This window comes from Rhinichthys klamathensis, unplaced genomic scaffold, assembly GCF_029890125.1.
Source record: "Rhinichthys klamathensis goyatoka isolate OS25496 unplaced genomic scaffold, OSU_Roscu_1.1 h1tg000377l_1, whole genome shotgun sequence".
NCBI classification, from domain to species: Eukaryota; Metazoa; Chordata; class Actinopteri; order Cypriniformes; family Leuciscidae; genus Rhinichthys; species Rhinichthys klamathensis.
Window position 1 is genome coordinate 296,135 of NW_026606884.1, and position 23,586 is coordinate 319,720.

General features: G+C 46.5%; 2 protein-coding genes across 4 annotated transcripts in view; both read left to right on the forward strand.

Moving 5' to 3' along the window:
* The window catches only part of mtr (5-methyltetrahydrofolate-homocysteine methyltransferase), a 43,934-nt gene extending 25,277 nt beyond the window's left edge, over window positions 1-18,657 (forward strand). For all 3 annotated transcript variants that reach the window (XM_056233784.1, XM_056233785.1, XM_056233786.1), the window contains 13 exons: window positions 4,820-4,921; window positions 5,046-5,146; window positions 5,310-5,377; window positions 7,300-7,420; window positions 7,876-7,957; window positions 8,514-8,612; window positions 8,872-8,947; window positions 10,688-10,843; window positions 10,925-11,109; window positions 11,745-11,945; window positions 15,199-15,391; window positions 16,224-16,336; window positions 18,503-18,657. In XM_056233784.1, the coding sequence (XP_056089759.1) occupies window positions 4,820-4,921; window positions 5,046-5,146; window positions 5,310-5,377; window positions 7,300-7,420; window positions 7,876-7,957; window positions 8,514-8,612; window positions 8,872-8,947; window positions 10,688-10,843; window positions 10,925-11,109; window positions 11,745-11,945; window positions 15,199-15,391; window positions 16,224-16,336; window positions 18,503-18,589 (1,584 nt within the window). In that variant the 3' untranslated portion in view covers window positions 18,590-18,657. The remainder of the gene's footprint in view (window positions 1-4,819; window positions 4,922-5,045; window positions 5,147-5,309; window positions 5,378-7,299; window positions 7,421-7,875; window positions 7,958-8,513; window positions 8,613-8,871; window positions 8,948-10,687; window positions 10,844-10,924; window positions 11,110-11,744; window positions 11,946-15,198; window positions 15,392-16,223; window positions 16,337-18,502) is intronic.
* zranb1a (zinc finger, RAN-binding domain containing 1a) overlaps window positions 1-23,186 on the forward strand; it is a 70,190-nt gene extending 47,004 nt beyond the window's left edge. The window contains exon 11 of the mRNA XM_056233788.1: window positions 23,176-23,186. The gene's annotated coding sequence lies outside the window, so the exon portion shown is untranslated. The remainder of the gene's footprint in view (window positions 1-23,175) is intronic.
* Window positions 23,187-23,586: the final 400 nt, after the last annotated feature.

The following is a 23,586-nucleotide window of genomic DNA, read 5'->3' on the forward strand; positions in this document are numbered from 1 at the left end:
CCTCACCGAAACACTGATGATGAAGATGGTATCAATTCATATTGATAAGCTCGCTTACATCAGCAGAGAAGCTGAAGACATGCCCAAATTCCTTTACAGTTTATAATTAAAACACATATAGCGGTGTAACGATTCCCTCATGTCACGATACTGAACTCACGAAACAATATTATTGCGATACTCCAAGACATATGGTGAAAGGTTAACAAAAAATTCCCCCATTGCATTATTATACATTATATTCAACATTATATAGTAGTTTAATGTAGTACTGACACTAAAACTCTGAAAACTTTATTTTTTTTCTTACAGTCATTTTTATTTTGGGTGAACTATACATACACTCACCGGCCACTTTATTAGGTACCCCATGCTAGTAACGGGTTGGACCCCCTTTTGCCTTCAGAACTGCCTCAATTCTTCGTGGCATAGATTCAACAAGGTGCTGGAAGCATTCCTCAGGGAGTTTGGTCCATATTGACATGATGGCATCACACAGTTGCCGCAGATTTGTCGGCTGCACATCCATGATGCGAATCTCCCGTTCCACCACATCCCAAAGATGCTCTATTGGGTTGAGATCTGGTGACTGTGGAGGCCATTTTAGTACAGTGAACTCATTGTCATGTTCAAGAAACCAATTTGAAATGATTAGAGCTTTGTGACATGGTGGAAGTAGCCATCAGAGGATGGGTACATGGTGGCCATAAAGGATGGACATGGTCAGAAACAATGCTCAGGTAGGCCGTGGCATTTAAACGATGCCCAATTGGCACTAAGGGGCCTAAAGTGTGCCAGGAAAACATCCCCCACACCATTACACCACCACCACCAGCCTGCACAGTGGTAACAAGGCATGATGGTTCCATGTTCTCATTCTGTTTACGCCAAATTCTGACTCTAACATCTGAATGTCTCAACAGAAATCGAGACTCATCAGACCAGGCAACATTTTTCCAGTCTTCAACTGTTCAATTTTGGTGAGCTCTTGCAAATTGTAGCCTCTTTTTCCTATTTGTAGTGGAGATGAGTGGTACCCGGTGGAGTCTTCTGCTGTTGTAGTCCATCCGCCTCAAGGTTGTGCGTGTTGTGGCTTCACAAATGCTTTGCTGCATACCTCGGTTGTAACGAGTGGTTATTTCAGTCAAAGTTGCCCTTCTATCAGCTCGAACCAGTCTGGCCATTCTCCTCTGACCTCTGACATCAACAAGGCATTTCCGCCCACAGAACTGCCGCTCACTGGATGTTTTTTCTTTTTCGGACCATTCTCTGTAAACCCTAGAGATGGTTGTGCGTGAAAATCCCAGTAGATTAGCAGTTTCTGAAATACTCAGACCAGCCCTTCTGGCACCAACAATCATGCCACGTTCAAAGTCACTCAAATCACCTTTCTTCCCCATACTGATGCTCGGTTTGAACTGCAGGAGATTGTCTTGACCATGTCTACATGCCTAAATGCACTGAGTTGCCGCCATGTGATTGGCTGCTTAGAAATTAAGTGTTAACGAGCAGTTGGACAGGTGTATCTAATAAAGTGGCCGGTGAGTGTATATTGATATATTGTGACAATATTGACAGTATATATAAAGACAGTAGTGGAGTCCATCACGGGCCGGTGTGTGTGTGTCCCTGTAAGACAGTAGTGGAGTCCATCACGGGCCGGTGTGTGTGTCCCTGTAAGATAGTAGTGGAGTCCATCACAGGCCGGTGTGTGTGTGTCCCTGTAAGACAGTAGTGGAGTCCATCACGGGCCGGTGTGTGTGTGTGTCCCTGTAAGACAGTAGTGGAGTCCATCACGGGCCGGTGTGTGTGTCCCTGTAAGACAGTAGTGGAGTCCATCACGGGCCGGTGTGTGTTTGTCCCTGTAAGACAGTAGTGGAGTCCATCACGGGCCGGAGTGTGTGTCCCTGTAAGACAGTAGTGGAGTCCATCACGGGCCGGAGTGTGTGTGTCCCTGTAAGACAGTAGTGGAGTCCATCACGGTCTGGTGTGTGTGTCCCTGTAAGACAGTAGTGGAGTCCATCACGGGCCGGTGTGTGTGTCCCTGTAAGACAGTAGTGGAGTCCATCACGGGCCGGAGTGTGTGTGTCCCTGTAAGACAGTAGTGGAGTCCATCACGGGCCGGTGTGTGTGTGTGTCCCTGTAAGACAGTAGTGGAGTCCATCACGGGCCGGTGTGTGTGTGTCCCTGTAAGACAGTAGTGGAGTCCATCACGGGCCGGTGTATGTGTCCCTGCAAGACAGTAGTGGAGTCCATCACGGGCCGGTGTGTGTGTGTGTCCCTGTAAGACAGTAGTGGAGTCCATCACGGGCCGGTGTGTGTGTGTGTCCCTGTAAGACAGTAGTGGAGTCCATCACGGGCCGGAGTGTGTGTCCCTGTAAGACAGTAGTGGAGTCCATCACGGGCCGGAGTGTGTGTCCCTGTAAGACAGTAGTGGAGTCCATCACGGGCCGGTGTGTGTGTCCCTGTAAGACAGTAGTGGAGTCCATCACGGGCCGGTGTGTGTGTCCCTGTGAGACAGTAGTGGAGTCCATCACGGGCCGGTGTGTGTGTGTGTCCCTGTAACACAGTAGTGGAGTCCATCACGGGCCGGTGTGTGTGTCCCTGTAAGACAGTAGTGGAGTCCATCACGGGCCGGTGTGTGTGTCCCTGTAAGACAGTAGTGGAGTCCATCACGGGCCGGTGTGTGTGTCCCTGTAAGATAGTAGTGGAGTCCATCACAGGCCGGTGTGTGTGTGTCCCTGTAAGACAGTAGTGGAGTCCATCACGGGCCGGTGTGTGTGTCCCTGTAAGACAGAAGTGGAGTCCATCACGGGCCGGTGTGTGTGTGTGTCCCTGTAAGACAGTAGTGGAGATCCATCACGGGCCGGTGTGTGTCCCTGTAAGACAGTAGTGGAGTCCATCACGGGCCGGTGTGTGTGTGTCCCTGTAAGACAGTAGTGGAGTCCATCACGGGCCGGTGTGTGTGTCCCTGTAAGACAGTAGTGGAGTCCATCACGGGCCGGTGTGTGTGTCCCTGTAAGACAGTAGTGGAGTCCATCACGGGCCGGTGTGTGTGTCCCTGTAAGACAGTAGTGGAGTCCATCACGGGCCGGTGTGTGTGTGTCCCTGTAAGACAGTAGTGGAGTCCATCACGGGCCGGTGTGTGTGTCCCTGTAAGACAGTAGTGGAGTCCATCACGGGCCGGTGTGTGTGTGTCCCTGTAAGACAGTAGTGGAGTCCATCACGGGCCGGTGTGTCTGTGTCCCTGTAAGACAGTAGTGTAGTCCATCACGGGCCGGTGTGTGTGTCCCTGTAAGACAATAGTGGAGTCCATCACGGGCCGGAGTGTGTGTCCCTGTAAGACAGTAGTGGAGTCCATCACGGGCCGGTGTGTGTGTCCCTGTAAGACAGTAGTGGAGTCCATCACGGGCCGGTGTGTGTGTCCCTGTAAGACAGTAGTGGAGTCCATCACGGACCGGTGTGTGTGTCCCTGTAAGACAGTAGTGGAGTCCATCACGGGCCGGTGTGTGTGTGTCCCTGTAAGACAGTAGTGGAGTCCATCACGGGCCGGTGTGTGTGTGTCCCTGTAAGACAGTAGTGGAGTCCATCACGGGCCGGTGTGTGTGTGTCCCTATAAGACAGTAGTGGAGTCCATCACGGGCCGGTGAGTGTGTGTCCCTGTAAGACAGTAGTGGAGTCCATCACGGGCCGGTGTGTGTGTGTCCCTGTAAGACAGTAGTGGAGTCCATCACGGGCCGGTGTGTGTGTACCTGTAAGACAGTAGTGGAGTCCATCACGGGCCGGTGTGTGTGTGTCCCTGTAAGACAGTAGTCGAGTCCATCACGGGCCGGTGTGTGTGTGTCCCTGTAAGACAGTAGTGGAGTCCATCACGGGCCGGTGTGTGTGTGTGTCCCTGTAAGACAGTAGTGGAGTCCATCACGGGCCGGAGTGTGTGTCCCTGTAAGACAGTAGTGGAGTCCATCACGGGCCGGTGTGTGTGTCCCTGTAAGACAGTAGTGGAGTCCATCACGGGCCGGTGTGTGTGTGTCCCTGTAAGACAGTAGTGGAGTCCATCACGGGCCGGTGTGTGTGTCCCTGTAAGACAGTAGTGGAGTCCATCACGGGCCGGTGTGTGTGTGTCCCTGTAAGACAGTAGTGGAGTCCATCACGGGCCGGTGTGTGTGTGTCCCTGTAAGACAGTAGTGGAGTCCATCACGGTCTGGTGTGTGTGTCCCTGTAAGACAGTAGTGGAGTCCATCACGGGCCGGAGTGTGTGTCCCTGTAAGACAGTAGTGGAGTCCATCACGGGCCGGTGTGTGTGTCCCTGTAAGACAGTAGTGGAGTCCATCACGGGCCGGTGAGTGTGTGTCCCTGTAAGACAGTAGTGGAGTCCATCACGGGCCGGTGTGTGTGTCCCTGAAAGACAGCAGTGGAGTCCATCACGGGCCGGTGTGTGTGTGTGTGTCCCTGTAAGACAGTAGTGGAGTCCATCACGGGCCGGTGTGTGTGTGTCCCTGTAAGACAGTAGTGGAGTCCATCACGGGCCGGAGTGTGTGTCCCTGTAAGACAGTAGTGGAGTCCATCACGGGCCGGAGTGTGTGTCCCTGTAAGACAGTAGTGGAGTCCATCACGGGCCGGAGTGTGTGTGTCCCTGGAAGACAGTAGTGGAGTCCATCACGGTCTGGTGTGTGTGTCCCTGTAAGACAGTAGTGGAGTCCATCACGGGCCGGTGTGTGTGTCCCTGTAAGACAGTAGTGGAGTCCATCACGGGCCGGAGTGTGTGTGTCCCTGTAAGACAGTAGTGGAGTCCATCACGGTCTGGTGTGTGTGTCCTCAGGTCATCAAATCGGCGCGTGTGATGAAGAAAGCGGTCGGGCATCTGATTCCCTTCATGGAGAAGGAGAGGCAGGAAAGGATGTCGGGATCTGATGAAGACGTGGTGAGTGTGATGATGAAGAGGAGCCTGATGATGATCACAGATCTCAGAGAGCATGATGGGACAGTTACTGTGAACTGTTCAGGTTTTGTTATCAGTGATGTGTTTGTGTGTGTGTGTTCTGCAGGACCCGTATCAGGGGACGGTTCTGTTGGCCACGGTGAAGGGAGACGTTCATGATATCGGCAAGAACATTGTGGGAGTCGTGCTGGGATGCAATAACTTCAGGTAAGTGTGTGTGTGTGTTTAAGCACTGCTCCTGGCGTATGATTTGAGGATGTTTTGTATTTAGTGGCCGTTCAGGTGCAGCAGATGTTTGAAGACAGACGAGGAAACGCTGCCATCAGTCATTCTAACCCGACGCTGTGTGTGTGTGTGTGTGTCTCCTTAGGGTCATTGATCTGGGAGTGATGATTCCCTGTGACAGAATCCTGCGGGAGGCCATTCAGAACAAAGCAGGTTTGTGTGTGTGTGTGTGATGTTCTCCTATGGAAGTTAAATAATAACAAATGTTTTTGAAACAAAATGCAACATGGTTGAATATTTAATGTTCATTCTGTTTAAAAATGAAACCTAGAATATTCGACAGGCAAAATACTGAGCGCTTGCTCCATCTCTGTAGTCAGTGTTTATGAATGCGTGACTGTGGTCTGGTGTTGGTCACCGCCGCGTGCGCCCCCTGCTGGTGTTAGCTCTGGTGTTCGTCACCGCCGCGTGCGCCCCCTGCTGGTGAGTGCGCCCCCTGCTGGTGTTAGCTCTGGTGTTCGTCACTCCCGCGTGCGCCCCCTGCTGGTGTTAGCTCTGGTGTTCGTCACTCCCGCGTGCGCCCCCTGCTGGTGTTAGCTCTGGTGTTCGTCACTCCCGCGTGCGCCCCCTGCTGGTGTTAGCTCTGGTGTTCGTCACCGCCGCGTGCGCCCCCTGCTGGTGTTAGCTCTGGTGTTCGTCACCGCCGCGTGCACCCCCTGTTGGTGTTAGCTCTGGTGTTCGTCACCGCCGCGTGCGCCCCCTGCTGGTGAGTGCGCCCCCTGCTGGTGTTAGCTCTGGTGTTCGTCACCGCCGCGTGCGCCCCCTGCTGGTGTTAGCTCTGGTGTTCGTCACTCCCGCGTGCGCCCCCTGCTGGTGTTAGCTCTGGTGTTCGTCACCGCCGCGTGCGCCCCCTGCTGGTGTTAGCTCTGGTGTTTGTCACCGCCGCATGCGCCCCCTGCTGGTGTTAGCTCTGGTGTTCGTCACCGCCGCGTGCGCCCCCTGCTGGTGTTAGCTCTGGTGTTCGTCACCGCCGCGTGCACCCCCTGCTGGTGTTAGCTCTGGTGTTCGTCACCGCCGCGTGCGCCCCCTGCTGGTGTTAGCTCTGGTGTTCGTCACTCCCGCGTGCGCCCCCTGCTGGTGTTAGCTCTGGTGTTCGTCACTCCCGCGTGCGCCCCCTGCTGGTGTTAGCTCTGGTGTTCGTCACCGCCGCGTGCACCCCCTGCTGGTGTTAGCTCTGGTGTTCGTCACTCCCGCGTGCGCCCCCTGCTGGTGTTAGCTCTGGTGTTCGTCACCGCCGCGTGCGCCCCCTGCTGGTGTTAGCTCTGGTGTTCGTCACCGCCGCGTGCGCCCCCTGCTGGTGTTAGCTCTGGTGTTCGTCACCGCCGCGTGCGCCCCCTGCTGGTGTTAGCTCTGGTGTTCGTCACTCCCGCGTGCGCCCCCTGCTGGTGTTAGCTCTGGTGTTCGTCACTCCCGCGTGCGCCCCCTGCTGGTGTTAGCTCTGGTGTTCGTCACCGCCGCGTGCGCCCCCTGCTGGTGTTAGCTCTGGTGTTCGTCACTCCCGCGTGCGCCCCCTGCTGGTGTTAGCTCTGGTGTTCGTCACCGCCGCGTGCGCCCCCTGCTGGTGTTAGCTCTGGTGTTCGTCACTCCCGCGTGCGCCCCCTGCTGGTGAGCCGACTAACAGCAGATCGAGATTACTAATCGGTAATCTACTGCTATTCCTGCAGTTCCAGGAGGTCAAATGTTGAATTTTCTGTCAAATTTGAAACACTGAATTTATAAAGCGAAATAAAATGGACTGAAAATTGCCTGTCGAATATTATATGTTGTATTTTTAAACAGAATGAACATTTTGGAAGTGAAATCTGAAAGGTGAATATGGATTATTGAATTTTTAATCATGTAAATGTGTGTGAAATGTTTTGAAATGAAATATTCACAGCTTAAATATTCAACCATGTTGAATTTCAGCCCATTAAAATGCAAGCTCTAAAAATACACTGCATTAAAATGCAATCAGGGTTAGTGCAATGCTTATTTTTATCAGTTAGTTTTTTCAATTTGTCATTACTTTACTTCCATATTCTCCTCTCTGAACGAGTGTGTTCACACACGCGTGATTCTCTGTGTGTGTGTAGATGTCATCGGCCTCTCCGGTCTCATTACTCCGTCTCTGGATGAAATGATTCACGTGGCCAAAGAAATGGAGCGCCTGGGCCTGAAGACTCCTCTGCTGATCGGCGGAGCGACCACGTCCAAGTACGACTCTGCTCCCGAGGCGCTGACATGCGTATCGATATCGGAGTCTCTTATTGAAATATCAGTAGCTTGACTCTTTTACATGAGTCAGTTCATAGTATCACTCTGATTCATGATTCATGGAGAAGAGTCAAACTGAACAACTGTTTCTGCTGCTGGTATTTAAATAAGAGACACACATCAGTTCTTCAGTTTGAATCTTTTCCATGATTCATTGCATCATCACTCAGAATTATCATATTTTATAATGTTTGAGTGAGATTGATGTAGTTATTGCTTCTAAATATTTATGTTAATTACACTGATGATGCTCTGAAATTTCAAAATGATCCTGTCAGTTATTTAAGAGAATATTATGTTCGTTCATTTATAATGGATGGTACTGGATCGTCTGGTTACGGTGGATGAACTGACAGAAAATCCCATGTTGTGTGTGTGTGTGTGTGTTTTGACAGGACTCACACGGCGGTGAGAATCGCCCCGCGCTACAGCTCACCCGTCGTTCATGTGCTGGACGCGTCCCGCAGCGTAGTAGTGGTGAGACGGATGTCTCTCTCTCTCTCTCTCTCTCTCTCTCTCTCTCTCTCTCTCTCTCTCTCATACAGCACCGGTGTGATTGAGTTAGACGTCCATCAGAATGCGCTCATTGGTTGGTTAGCAGTAGTGATGTGTCAGGGAAGTGTGGAGGCCTGTAGTCAGTGAAACCCAGTTCCAGCAGTGGTTCTCCACAGTTCTGACTGATAGCAAAAGTTCTGAAATTCACCAATACATACAACAAAATCAACAAATGCACATGGATTTGTAAGCTCACCATAAATTCCACAAATACACACATGCTGTGAGAAATACAGGTTACTCCACCTATAACTGCTCAGCCATATATGACACGTATGAACACACTGTTGCATTTTTAATAACTTTTGAGGCCTAAAAAGCTCTTAAAACCGGCTACTGTTTTTGAGGAGTCATATTTGACTGATCGACATATTGAGGAGATAGCGGAGGTAGAGGTTCAGGAGATTCCCCCTTCTATGTAAAGCGCTTTGAGTACCCAGAGGATGATGATGATGATGATATGATGATGATTGTGCAGTGCTCTCAGCTGCTGGATGAAGCTGTGCGTGAGGATTACTTTGAGGAGCTCCGAGACGAGTATGAGGACATCCGACAGGATCATTACGACTCCCTGAAGGTCTGACGGTCACATGACATTCATTTGTATAGCGCTTTTCACAATGCATATCGTCTCAGAGCTTTACAGAAAATGCATGTTTCTACAGTTTAGCGTATTGACTGTGTCCAAATAATGTCCATATGTCAGAAATGTTTTATTTCCAGCTTTATTACCAGTTCTGCTTTTCCACATTCAGGGAGTTATTCTGTGTGACAGAAGCTGCAGTGCGCAGACTGAAGTGTGTGTGTGAGTGTGATGGTGTGTTTGTGTCCTCCAGGACAGACGCTTCTTGTCTCTGAGTCGAGCGCGAGAGAAGGGCCTTCATATAGACTGGCTCTCGCAGACCAGACCAGGTGTGTTTAAACCCGAGAGTCTAACCAGCTGATCGCAGGAGCTGTGTGAGAGAGTGTGTGTGTGTGTGAGTGTGAGAGAGTGTGTGTGTGTGTGTGTGTGTGTGTGTGTGTGTGTGTGTGTGTGTGTGTGTGTGTGTGTGTGTGTGAGAGAGTGAGTGTGCGTGTGTGAGAGTGAGTGTGTGTGTGTGTGTGTGTGTGTGTGTGTGTGTGTGTGTGTGTGTGTGTGTGTGAGATAGGGCTGCAACTAACGATTATTTTGATAATCGATTAATCGGACGATTATTTTTTTCGATTAATCGATTAATCGGATAAAAATTCAATTAGATTTTTTGTTTATTATGACTAAATAAAACCCGGTTACACTTTATTTTAAGGTGTCCTTGTTACAGTGTAATTATATATTTAAGTACAGAGTAATATTAAGTAACTACATGTACTTACTATAGGAATAGGGTAGGATTAGGTTGAGGGTTAGTTGCATGTAATTATGCATAATTTACTGTTATTACTACAGTAAGTACATGTAACATATGTAACAAGGACACCGTAAAATAAAGTGTTACCTAAAACCCTAAATTAGGATATTTATGTGTAAAAGTGTACTTTAAAAAGTGCAAAAGCCACACATTGAGTTTTACAAATATCAATATTTGCATTGTTTTTAATGATAATTGCTGATGGCAAGTTGACAACCATGATTAATGTAAAAAAAAAAAAAAACATTTATATCCAACATATTGTTTTAACACAATTTTTGTTAAAACAAATTTACAGACATGTTGTTCAGATGTGAAGATATAAACTAAAAACATCTCAAATATATAATTCATTTAATTTTTATTTAAAATTTATTGAATTATAAGGATAATTTGTAAAAAATAAATATAGAAAGACCGAAAACAAGCGTGTGAACATAGAGCCGCAGTAGATCGCGTTTGAAAAACAATTAAAACTTAATAGTAGACAAATGCTCTATAAAGAGAACGGAATGGAGGTACGCAGCAAGCTAACAGGCTTGATTAAAAAGACAGGAAAAATGATGCATTAGTGCACAAACATTCGCTGAAAACCACTGAGTACAGTGACTAAAAAACAATAATTTACTGCTGCTGTTATTAACTGCCTTTATATTTAGTGCTTCGCTTTGTAAAGACCGTTTTAATTTAATATTTCTGCGGTAGCACTATTTTAATCCATCACTTATGTTGCGAGCGAACTGATTGCGCAACCTGATGCTCGAGACGCAAAATACAGACATCCCAAGATCCCGGAAGTTCTGGAAGTCACCCGCATATTGATAGCGGCTCGCAAATTAGTTCAAACTCCCGGGATTTGAGCGCGCAAGCAAGAGCGCGCATGCGAGACAGAAGAGACTGTGCTCCAAACCGTGTAGCGCGAGCGCGCGGCAGAGCAACGGAGGGAGAGAGACCTTGCGTGTGTGTGCGTGTGTGCCTCATGAAGCGCGTGTAAGACAGAGAGCATCCTGATTGGCCTGTTTCAACCAATCACCAGTAAACGCTCCCCGTGACGTAAGCAGACCAACTAATCGATAATGACATTCGTTGACAACGATTTTATCGATTAGTTGTTGCAGCCCTAGTGTGAGAGTGAGTGTGCGTGTGTGAGTGAGTGTGAGAGAGTGAGTTTGTATTATCTCAGTTTCAGGAATGACAGAGAATTGCTCTACAGTGTTAGTTATATCAGGAGTGTGTGTGTGTGTGTGTGTGTGTTTTCTCTCAGTGCGGCCGCAGTTCTTGGGCACACGCGTGTTTGACTCGTATGACCTGCGTAAGCTGGTGGACTTCATCGACTGGAAGCCCTTCTTTGACGTGTGGCAGCTGAGGGGCAAATACCCCAACCGCGGATACCCCAAAATATTCAAGGACAAAACCGTGGGTGCGTCTGATTGGCTGCAGGGTCAGCGTACGGAGGTCAGAGGTCAGTGTGGGTGACCTCTCTAATGTGTGTGTGTTTCAGGAGAGGAGGCTCGGCGTGTCCATGATGACGCTGTGAAGCTGCTGAACCGCTTGATTGACAGCGGAGGTCTACAGGCCCGGGGGATTCTGGGATTCTGGCGCGCTCAGAGCGACGGCGATGACATCATCGTGTACGGTGATGATGTCACGTCACATGTCGCCACCTTCCACGGCCTCCGACAGCAGGTGATCAAACCATAGACTAAAACCATAGACTGTAAAAACATGTGCGTAGTGTGTGTGACGTCACCCGTAGTGTTTCTGAGGAGCGTTTCTGAAGCCCAAAGTGGGCGGAGCCAGCCGTCGCCATCTTGGCCGCGCGTCACTCGCGGATAAACGACAATGTGCAGCGAGGCGGATTAGCTGAGGCGACGTGATGCTAACGCTAGCAGACAAACGGCTAGCAGTGACATCAGCGGCAATCCACCTGTCACTCAAGTGGCCACGCCCTTAATTATGCACAGCTTTAAGGCTTAGTATAATTTAAACGGATGAGTTATAAAAAAATTCACCCCCCCTCAGTCGTCATGAAGGGCAACATTAGCGCTATAGACCAAACCCATTTTTAACACCAGACTGTAAACATGTTTATTTCTGCTGTAAAGTTGGGCATTTTAACATGCGGGTCTATGGGACTGAGTCTCTTCTGCAGCCGGCCTCTAGTGGCCAGTGGAGGAACTGCAGGTTAACTCACTCAGTGTCGGATTCAAGAGAGACGGGAAGGTTGCCGCTTTATAGATCAAACAGACCAATCACAGCTCATTCTGCTCTTACACGCATCACATGTTGCACTCCTGATGTTTCCACATGTTCTCCCGCAGGCGGAGAAGGACTCTGCGAGCTCGGAGCCGTACCTGTGCCTGTCGGACTTCGTGGCTCCTCGCGGCAGCGGCGTTCAGGATTACGTGGGTCTGTTCGCAGTGTCCGTGTTCGGAGCGGAAGAGCTCAGCCGCGCGTTTGAGCAGCAGAACGACGATTACAACAGCATCATGGTCAAAGCGCTGGCGGACCGACTCGCTGAGGTAAACCTTCAGAAGCAGTGTTTCAGCCTCATGATGAAAGGGAACTTCTATATTTCTCTACATTAAAATGGTAAAGATCTATGCAAGCTTGTTTCCGCCACAGAATAAAAATAATAAAGGTAATTGCGACTTTTTATCTCACAATTCTGACATTTTATCTCAGAATTGCATGATATTAAGTCGTTATTGCCTGTTATAAAGTCGCAATTGTGTTATAAAGTCAGAATATACAGTGCAGTATTTGAGAGTGTGTTGCAGCTCCAGCGCAGTGTTTGTGTGTGTTGCAGCTCCAGCGCAGTGTTTGAGAGTGTGTTGCAGTTCCAGCGCAGTGTTTGAGTGTGTGTTGCAGCTCCAGCGCAGTGTTTGAGTGTGTGTTGCAGTTCCAGCGCAGTGTTTGAGAGTGTGTTGCAGCTCCAGCGCAGTGTTTGAGTGTGTGTTGCAGCTCCAGCGCAGTGTTTGAGAGTGTGTTGCAGTTCCAGCGCAGTGTTTGAGTGTGTGTTGCAGCTCCAGCGCAGTGTTTGAGTGTGTGTTGCAGCTCCAGCGCAGTGTTTGAGTGTGTGTTGCAGCTCCAGCGCAGTGTTTGAGAGTGTGTTGCAGCTCCAGCGCAGTGTTTGAGTGTGTGTTGCAGCTCCAGCGCAGTGTTTGAGAGTGTGTTGCTGTTCCAGCGCAGTGTTTGAGAGTGTGTTGCTGTTCCAGCGCAGTGTTTGAGAGTGTGTTGCAGTTCCAGCGCAGTGTTTGAGTGTGTGTTGCAGTTCCAGCGCAGTGTTTGAGAGTGTGTTGCAGTTCCAGCGCAGTGTTTGAGTGTGTGTTGCAGCTCCAGCGCAGTGTTTGAGAGTGTGTTGCAGTTCCAGCGCAGTGTTTGAGTGTGTGTTGCAGTTCCAGCGCAGTGTTTGAGTGTGTGTTGCAGCTCCAGCGCAGTGTTTGTGTGTGTGTTGCAGTTCCAGTGCAGTGTTTGAGTGTGTGTTGCAGCTCCAGCGCAGTGTTTGTGTGTGTGTGTTGCAGCTCCAGCGCAGTGTTTGTGTGTGTGTTGCAGTTCCAGTGCAGTGTTTGAGTGTGTGTTGCAGTTCCAGCGCAGTGTTTGAGAGTGTGTTGCAGCTCCAGCGCAGTGTTTGAGTGTGTGTTGCTGTTCCAGCGCAGTGTTTGAGAGTGTGTTGCAGTTCCAGCGCAGTGTTTGAGCGTGTGTTGCAGCTCCAGCGCAGTGTTTGAGTGTGTGTTGCAGTTCCAGCGCAGTGTTTGAGAGTGTGTTGCAGTTCCAGCGCAGTGTTTGAGAGTGTGTTGCAGCTCCAGCGCAGTGTTTGAGAGTGTGTTGCAGTTCCAGCGCAGTGTTTGAGTGTGTTGCAGCTCCAGCGCAGTGTTTGAGAGTGTGTTGCAGTTCCAGCGCAGTGTTTGAGAGTGTGTTGCAGCTCCAGCGCAGTGTTTGAGTGTGTGTTGCAGTTCCAGCGCAGTGTTTGAGTGTGTGTTGCAGCTCCAGCGCAGTGTTTGAGAGTGTGTTGCAGCTCCAGCGCAGTGTTTGAGAGTGTATTGCAGCTCCAGCGCAGTGTTTGAGAGTATGTTGCAGTTCCAGCGCAGTGTTTGAGAGTGTGTTGCAGCTCCAGCGCAGTGTTTGAGTGTGTGTTGCAGCTCCAGCGCAGTGTTTGAGTGTGTGTTGCAGTTCCAGCGCAGTGTTTGAGTGTGTGTTGCAGTTCCAGCGCAGTGTTTGAGTGTGTGTTGCAGCTCCAGCGCAGTGTTTGAGTGTGTGTTGCAGCTCCAGCGCAGTGTTTGAGTGTGTGTTGCAGCTCCAGCGCAGTGTTTGAGTGTGTGTTGCAGTTCCAGCGCAGTGTTTGAGTGTGTTGCAGTTCCAGCGCAGTGTTTGAGTGTGTGTTGCAGCTCCAGCGCAGTGTTTGAGTGTGTGTTGCAGCTCCAGCGCAGTGTTTGTGTGTGTTGCAGCTCCAGCGCAGTGTTTGAGTGTGTGTTGCAGCTCCAGCGCAGTGTTTGTGTGTGTTGCAGCTCCAGCGCAGTGTTTGAGAGTGTGTTGCAGCTCCAGCGCAGTGTTTGAGAGTGTGTTGCAGCTCCAGCGCAGTGTTTGAGTGTGTGTTGCAGCTCCAGCGCAGTGTTTGAGAGTGTGTTGCAGCTCCAGCGCAGTGTTTGAGTGTGTGTTGCAGTTCCAGCGCAGTGTTTGAGTGTGTGTTGCAGCTCCAGCGCAGTGTTTGAGAGTGTGTTGCTGTTCCAGCGCAGTGTTTGAGTGTGTGTTGCAGCTCCAGCGCAGTGTTTGAGTGTGTGTTGCAGTTCCAGCGCAGTGTTTGAGTGTGTGTTGCTGTTCCAGCGCAGTGTTTGAGAGTGTGTTGCAGTTCCAGCGCAGTGTTTGAGAGTGTGTTGCAGCTCCAGCGCAGTGTTTGAGTGTGTGTTGCAGCTCCAGCGCAGTGTTTGAGTGTGTGTTGCAGTTCCAGCGCAGTGTTTGAGTGTGTGTTGCAGTTCCAGCGCAGTGTTTGAGTGTGTGTTGCAGCTCCAGCGCAGTGTTTGAGTGTGTGTTGCAGCTCCAGCGCAGTGTTTGAGTGTGTGTTGCAGCTCCAGCGCAGTGTTTGTGTGTGTTGCAGCTCCAGCGCAGTGTTTGAGTGTGTGTTGCAGCTCCAGCGCAGTGTTTGTGTGTTGCAGCTCCAGCGCAGTGTTTGAGTGTGTGTTGCAGCTCCAGCGCGTGTTTGAGAGTGTGTTGCAGCTCCAGCGCAGTGTTTGAGAGTGTGTTGCAGTTCCAGCGCAGTGTTTGAGAGTGTGTTGCAGCTCCAGCGCAGTGTTTGAGCGTGTGTTGCAGTTCCAGCGCAGTGTTTGAGCGTGTGTTGCAGCTCCAGCGCAGTGTTTGAGCGTGTGTTGCAGCTCCAGCGCAGTGTTTGAGTGTGTGTTGCAGCTCCAGCGCAGTGTTTGAGAGTGTGTTGCAGCTCCAGTGCAGTGTTTGAGAGTGTGTTGCAGTTCCAGCGCAGTGTTTGAGTGTGTGTTGCAGCTCCAGCGCAGTGTTTGAGTGTGTGTTGCAGTTCCAGCGCAGTGTTTGAGTGTGTTGCAGTTCCAGCGCAGTGTTTGAGCGTGTGTTGCAGCTCCAGCGCAGTGTTTGAGTGTGTGTTGCAGCTCCAGCGCAGTGTTTGAGAGTGTGTTGCAACTCCAGCGCAGTGTTTGAGAGTGTGTTGCAGCTCCAGCGCAGTGTTTGAGCGTGTGTTGCAGCTCCAGCGCAGTGTTTGAGTGTGTGTTGCAGTTCCAGTGCAGTGTTTAAGTGTGTGTTCCTCCGCAGGCGTTCGCTGAGGAGCTTCACGCTCGCGTCCGCAGGGACTGGTGGGGTTACAGCGGAGAGGAGGACCTGTCGACCTCTGACCTCCATCGGCTGCGCTACGATGGCATCCGCCCGGCCGCGGGGTATCCCAGTCAGCCCGACCACACCGAGAAACTCACCATGTGGAAACTGGCCGACATTCAGGAGAAAACTGGTACGGTAGCAGAGGCGCGTCAGTGCTGCGCTCCCATTGGCCGTGTGTCTCGCATTGGTGTGTGTGCTCAGGCCTCGTCCACACTAACGCTTCCGTTTGCAAACGCATCGTTTTCTCTCCGCTTCGTCTTCCGGCGACACTGAGACGGCGTTTTATCAATGAAAACTAACCTTTTTGAAAACGCTCTCCAAAGTGGATAAATGTGAAAACGCCTTAAATACAGGTATGTACAAACGATGTAAGTTTAGTCATGTGACGCATATTGTACCAATAGATATTCATGTTTATGCCGGTGTTATGCCTGTTATATCTACTTTCACACTGTTGCTGAAATATGTAAGTTCACACACTCTTCACATCAGTCCTGCACAGGCGACAGAAGTCACTCGCATCTGCTGTCGAAACACAAGAACAGTTTCAGCGCTTTAGACCAAACATATAATAGTGAGTGAGAGCGACCTGGACCATCATGGCTAAATAAAATGATCCTGACAGAAGAATTGCGCGATAACTCTATTATTTATTGTTCCGTCTGTCTCATCTCAGGGCTTCTGTGAGGGTTTACGCATGCGCAGTAAAGGGGAATTTAGCGTTTTCCGAAAGTTTCTCATCCGCACTGAGACGCCTGAAACGCTAGAGTGGACGGAGAGTGTTTTTAAACGATAACGCCGTTTTCACATGTATCGGGATTACTGTAGATGTGGCCTGAGCTGTGATTGGTCGGTTCTGTAGACTGTACACACGGCTCACTCACACATCGGCTGCTTTCGTTTGTTTGTGTGCTTATGAAGTTTGAGTATGCCCTATCCCGTGTGTCTTCATGTTCCGGCAGGAATCGCTCTGACCGAGTCTCTGGCCATGACTCCCGCCGCATCCGTGTCCGGCCTCTACTTCTCCAACCCCAAATCCTGTTATTTCGCTGTGGGAAAAGTGACTAGAGAGCAGGTACGAGCCTCGCGGGGAACAGCAGACAGTGCTGAATGACGGACCCTCTGAGTTTGTTTCAGCAGGTTCATGTGAAAAATTCCCAGATTTTTTATTTTATTTAAATAATTATAATTATTTTCGTAAGACTAAAACTCATCGTTGATCACCAAAATGACATATTTAAACGTTTTTTTTCCACTTCATGTCTTAAAATATCTTGAATGTAACTCGACACCCTCGCCTCATTTAGTATGCGTGGTTCTATGAATATGTAAATAAGCCCCGCCTCCACTCACTCACTCAGCTCAGAGATCCACTGGTTGACGATCACACGTTGATCTGATTGGTTACAAGGTCGTTTGTGACGTCAGAAACACCAGCGATTTCAAACCGTGTTTTTGAGACTGTCTTTGGTTCACTGCAGTTTTAAGGAGGAGATACTCAGCAATGCTGTCGACTTATGAACTTACACATGTGTGTCTTAAAGCACATTAAAAACACCACATAGACACATAAACAACATTAAAGGTGCCCTAGAATGTTTTTTTTTTATTATTTTATAATGTTTCCTGGGTTACCCTTATAATGTTAGTATGTTTTTTAGATAAAAAATAATCATAATTTATAAATAAATGGCATTTTTCCTAGCCTGCTTTTAGCCTCTGATTTGAACACTCTGTTTGAAGGGGCGTGTCTCTGTGGGATTCAGTGTAACCGCGCCCACTGCTGTGATTGGCTGTGGGATTCAGTGTAACCGCGGCCCCTGCTGTGATTGGCTGTGGGATTCAGTGTAACCGCGGCCACTGCTGTGATTGGCTGTGGGATTCAGTGTAACCGCGGCCACTGCTGTGATTGGCTGTGGGATTCAGTGTAACCGCGGCCACTGCTGTGATTGGCTGACATGCTTGCATATGAAATAGCAACGCATTACATGTGAAACTCTCTCTCGAATACTTTTACTACTGCTATTATACGTTTTTACTATAACAGCTATCGAGATTAACGAATCGTGAGATGTTTTTAAAGTATTTAGATCTATTCCCATCACATAAAATGTTGCCGTGATGAGCATTGAGCAGATGACAGTGTGTTGATCGCGAGCATGAAGATCTTATCATTTGCAAAGCAGTTTCTGCTCTCTCTAATGCTTTCACCAATGCAAGCACGATGATGTAAATACAGTAAGAGCTTCGTTGTGCAGTAACGTGCGTCATTGATTTCATAACGAGTTTGGCAAGTGTCCAGATAAACTCGCGCTGTGTGGAAAGATTGTTCTTTGATCGCTTTCTGTATATAATTTGTTCACAATTTAAATACGATTATTTTCATCCTACTAAAAGAAACGATGTGAAGCTGATATTTTAGTCACTGCTTGACTTACTGCTGCATAAACAGTATTGAACGATTTTGAGAGAAAGATGACCTGTCTGAACTTGAACAATTACACATCAGAAAGTGTTGCTTGGTAGCTCGATCCGAGGCCAGCTCTGTATTGGCCCAAGTTGAGGAAACAGCTTCGGCTGCGCAGTTCCGCCTGGCATTGAGGGCTGGCATTATGCAAATATTTGAAGGCGTACATATTAATGATCCCGACTATTGCGTCAGAGTCGGTATTGTGTGGAGAACCGACCATTTTTTAAGGGGTGTTTTTCATAAACGTGAATTAAATGAGAACGCGAAAACAGTCCAGTTTGAGATTCACTCTATGTCATGTCCATGCACTGAACTCTTGTTATTTGACTATACCAAGGTAAATTCAATTTTGAATTATAGGTCACCTTTAAATGCTGGAGATTCAACACAGGGGGACTTATGTAAAATGCATTAAAGGTATTCATAATGTTCGTTATAATGCATTGTATCTTTTCATAAATAATAACCACAGTTAAAATGCATTATAATATTTTCAGATTCCTCCTTTCATCTGAAGTGGGTTGTTTGTCTTGTTTTAATGCATTATACTTTCTAAAGGTGTTCAATAAACAGAACGAATATCTATTATAACTTATTCATGAGATCATACAATGCATTATAAGGTGCGTTACAAAGCATAAATAATGCATTAACAATACTTTTAGAATGCATTATATAAAGGCTTTAAGCAAATTAGCCATTAGTTGACCCTGAATAATTCCGGGTCATGCGCACACTGCACCGGTTCATCACTCTGTCTCTCTCACACAGGTGGAGGACTACGCGCAGCGGAAGCAGATGGCGGTGTGTGAGGTGGAGCGCTGGTTGGGTCCGATCCTGGGCTACGACACCGACTGACGGTGCCAGAACGCTCTCCTCCTGTGATGGACCTTCGTTCGCTCGGTTCTGCTGCTTTTGGCCCAGATCGGGGAGTCCAAACATCCTCTCTTATCCTCACACTACAGAGTCAGCGCCGCTTTTAACTACAGTTCTGTTTTTAACGGAACCGTGACGAACACACTTTCATTTTAGGCCTGGGGGTTTTATAGGTTGATTTCTTATGAAACTCTGTATTAGATTTAAAGAAAATAATGGTAAGAAACACCATCTTAACGACTCGTGCAGATCCTTTAATTATTTCTTTTAGATTCTGATGTCATCATAGAAACGGATCAGTTTTTTTAGACACTGTAAATTCAGTATTAACTTTCTATGTTTGACTTTATGCTCAAATGTGTGTGTGTGTGTGTGTGTGTGTGTGTGTGAGGTCCATAAGAGCAAATGCCTAGTTTTAGTGTTAATATTAGAATATAAGAACCGTTATTAGTGTTTCCATTTTTTTTATTTTAATTTTTCAGTTTGTTGATTTCACACCTGAGAAAAACATTGTGAACATTTCTGATAAGATGAATGTTGAAAGATGTATTCCTATATTTTCATATAAATCTGCACTAAATCAAAACTCTGTGTTTGCTATGGTTGTAATTGTGTAACTATATTTACATTAAGGAGATTATTAATTAATTGATCATTCGGGTTTCAGATCATCAGGTTTAGTTCACACATTCTCACATTATAACTTTACTCTCATATTTCTATCCTAATAATAATATCCCAATATTGTCTTTTACTTTTAAATGAATCATTTGATACAGTGAAATGATAATGTTGTACTTATGTTTAAAAAAATACCTGCACAGTAATTAAAGACACCTAAAATATTAATGTGTAATATTAGCCAGTACTATTGTGTTTTTATTAGAGTTTAGAAAGAGTTACGGTCTATGGAAGGTTTTAAATAGTTTAGTTTCTTCTGTCCATTAATGATTCATGAGTCTGAAGCAGATTTTGCAGCTTTTGTTTTCTTCTTAATCAAAACCAGTAAGAATTATAATCATGTATTATTATAATATCACATTTGTTCTCGGTTTAGATGGGCTGTAACACTAATAGACAACATGAGTGTCACTTATATTTCATACATGCACTCATTGTGTTAATTCAGTGATTCTTGAGATGTTATGTTAATATTTCAATCATTTATAAACACTGTTCCCATTTGGTTATTTTTTGGGAACCAAATAAGGACCTTCCCTGAACGTTCCCTGCAGGATATTTGTAAGTTTTATTTGTATAACCAATTTATGCTGAAATGTCATTTTTCATTAACAAAGTGTATTTTGCTGATGCAGTTTATTAAAACCTGGATAAGATGAGTCAAAACGCATTATAATTTTCGGATAAATCCAATTTTATCACTACAAATATTAAATCAACGTAGTATGAAAAGGATACAGATCATAAATACGCTGTTCGTAACTTTCTTTAAATGCGCGCGCTCCTGTTTTCCACCGAAACCCGCGAACTCGCGTAATTTAAACATAACGGTCATTTCGGTTTGCTGACTGACTAACATTACTTTATCGACCTCTTTATGGAATAATTACTTATAATTAATATAGATATATATACGAGAGTATAGTGTGATTTCAGAGAGATTTGACACGTCTAATTGAAGAGAACCGAGAAGTTTTTTTTACTGACCAAAAGAGGGAAGAACGTCCCGCAAATTCAGTGGTAAGAAATGAATGCAATGTTATAGTTGTTAGCTAATAATTGTAATGTCTGTGAATAAGATTTATATTTTTAAAAAGCCGTATTGTATTGAAGTTATTTGGGGCTTAACGTAAAATCAGTTTCTGTGTAAATCTGTAAATCAGTTAAATTACATATTAATGAATAAAATGAAATAATAAAAAAACGAACGTTCCCAGAACGTTGTAAATTACAAAAGTTTATAGCTGGGCCATAATTTTGCCGTTTAATTTTTCTTTTAAATATACTGTCATAATTAAACATAAAAAGTCGAAATTATGACTTGGTGTGTCATATTTTCGACTTTAAGCTTGATTTATTCTTATTATAGGCTATGCCAGAAATAGGCTTCCATACGGATGAGCTCGTTTAATATTCATGGACATATTCGTTTACATTCATACCTCAAAATGTTTTGAATTCTGTAAGTTCTGGGGCCAAATTGCATAAACATGAACGTGTCTGACCAACAAGCAGTTAATTAGGCCTAATCAGTCTCATTTTCGGATTCAAATTAGACCAATCTACCTTTTATGTAACGTTAACTGACTTAAAAAAGTTATGACCAGTCTTAAAGAAAAACATAAGATGATTAAGTTGTAAGACTAGTCTAAGCAGTTTCTGGAACCGGCCCGGTGTGTGTTAAGGGTCTTGTGTGCGCTGTCCCGTGTTCGCCAGCAGAGGGCGCCCTGCTGCTGCCGCACGCTCATCTGCATAACCCCGCCCTCTGAGTATGCCAGCCGTCCAATGAGAGCGCGGCAGGAGACACCCGTTACACCCGCATCAGAGCCGCGGTCGCGCGCCTGAGAGCTTCATCTGTCCAGCGAGAGGCTCCGAACCCGCGCCGAACCATGACGGACGGAGAGGCCGAAGATGAGATCCAGTTCTTGCGGACCGTGAGTACACGCGTGTGTGTGTGTGTGTGTGTGTGTGTGTGTGTGTGCGCGCGCCGCAGTGGTGCTGATGCTGCGGGAGTCACCGGCATCCGTCCGGATCTGTTGAACGTGGGTGTGAGGAAACTGAGTGTTTATGCAGTGCGTGTGTGTGTGTGTGTGTGTGTGTGTGTGTGTGTGTGTGTGTGTGTGTGTGCCAGCTGCAGTCCTGATGAAGACAGTGTTCAGCTCCACCGCAGACACACACTGTTTACTCTGATGTCATGCTGCATAAATACTGCAGATTGGGTTGAATCAGTCCAGTGCGTATCGATAGATCGTTATTGATCAGTGTGGGAAATGTGGTGCATTAACAGTCAGATGATACAGCAGATCCAGGACCTGCACAATAACACAGAGAGCGGATGATTGATCGGATGCGGACTGTATTGATTGTGAGGTGCTGAGCAGGTGCTAGTGGGTCGTGTTATTTAAGGATGCAAACACTGAAGTTAAAGGGTGAAAGCTGCACTGATCAATCTGTCATGCTCATTATTCTTCGACTGGTCTGATATGGATGCATCAATAATAATACGGCGAGGTCGTATCGCCGGCGCTTCTTTGCATTCCTCAGTGTCGTCAGTGCAGATGTTGTGCAGCGCTGGACTTGGGTTCTGTTGGTCTAGAACCTCATGCATCAGTTCTGCCCGGATTCGATCTGTTAGTTGTTGTTGCAGCACAGAATCCCCTGATGAAGAGATAGAAGTGTTCATCGTGCAGCACAAACACACAGCAGGAAATCATTACCCAGCATTACATGTTGAAAATGGCATTGATTCCCCTCCGCCTGTAACAGCTCAATGCAGCGCGGGCCAGACAGAGCCAAACGCTCTCAGATCGCTGTATGAGGAAGATGAAGATGATGAAGATGCATCTGAACCTCGGGAAGCCTGTCTGGCTCATCTTCACCTCGATATCTCAAAATAATGAACAAAGAAATGAAACCTGGTTTAGTATCAGTAAGATTGAAGATTAAGATTTTTTTGCATTGTGACATTATATTTATGATCATATACAGTATATATATGCATACACTACCGTTCAAAAGTTTGGGGTCGGTAAGATGTGTCTGAAAGAGTCTCTTCTGCTCATCAAAGCTGCTTTTATTTGATCAAAAATACAGTAAAACAGTGACATATTATTCCAGTGTAAATCAGCTGTTCTCTGTGAATATACAGTAAAGTGTAATTTATTCCTGTGATCAAAGCTGATTTTCCAGCATCATTACTCCAGTCTTCAGTGTCACATGATCCTTCAGAAATCACTCTAATATGAGGATCTGATGCGCAAGACACATTTATGATTATTATCAGTGTTGAAAACAGTTGTGCTGATTCAGATTTTATTTTTCAGGATTCTTTGATGAATAGGAAGTTCAAGAGAACAGCATTTATGTGAAATAGTGTCATTCCATGTCAAATCAAGCCAATATTTTTTCAGGAGAAAGACACATAAATAGTGATGAAAGCCAAAATATTAAATGTCATGAATGTATATCAAGATTATTTATTACATTATTTATTCTTCAGTCATTCTCCTTCAAACACAACAGTATCAGCTGAGCCTGTTTTTAAAGTTTTTGACCATTGAAATGAGTAAAATTCTACAAATTGAACGTGCAGTCACATTGGGATCCCCATATCTATGCGATTGAACCATATAGGACATTAAAATTGAAGATTTCAAAAGAAATGTAAAATCATATTGAGATATCTTTAAGACTTCTTGAGTTACAGGCAGGCAAACTTGAGGCTGAAAAACACAAGAAGTGCTTTTTCCCACGTTTGAACGGCCACCGTTGGAATATAACGCAGCACAGATTGCTAAAGTCAACAGATGTACCTAACAGGCCTTCCGGTGTGTGTGTAACCCTGGTGTAGTGATGCTGCGTGTGTTTGCAGTCATTGCCCCGCTCATGCACATCTCAGAAAACGACAAAACACTGGATTATGCAGCAAATATACATACATGACATTTAATATTTTGCCTTTCTTCTTCATTTATGCATTTCTTTCACCAGAAAATTTTTAGAATCTTTTGTAGCATTATAAATGTCTTTACTGTCATTTTTGATCAATGTACATACACTACCATTCAAAACTAAGTCTAAATGTGTGTGTATATATTATTTTATCTATCTATCTATCTATCTATCTATCTATCTATCTATCTATCTATCTATCTATCTATCTATCTATCTATCTATCTATCTATCTATCTATCTATCCATCTATCTATCTGTCTATCTATCTGTCTGTCTATCCATCTATCCATCTATCTGTCTATCTATCTATCTGTCTATCCATCTATCTATCTATCCATCTATCT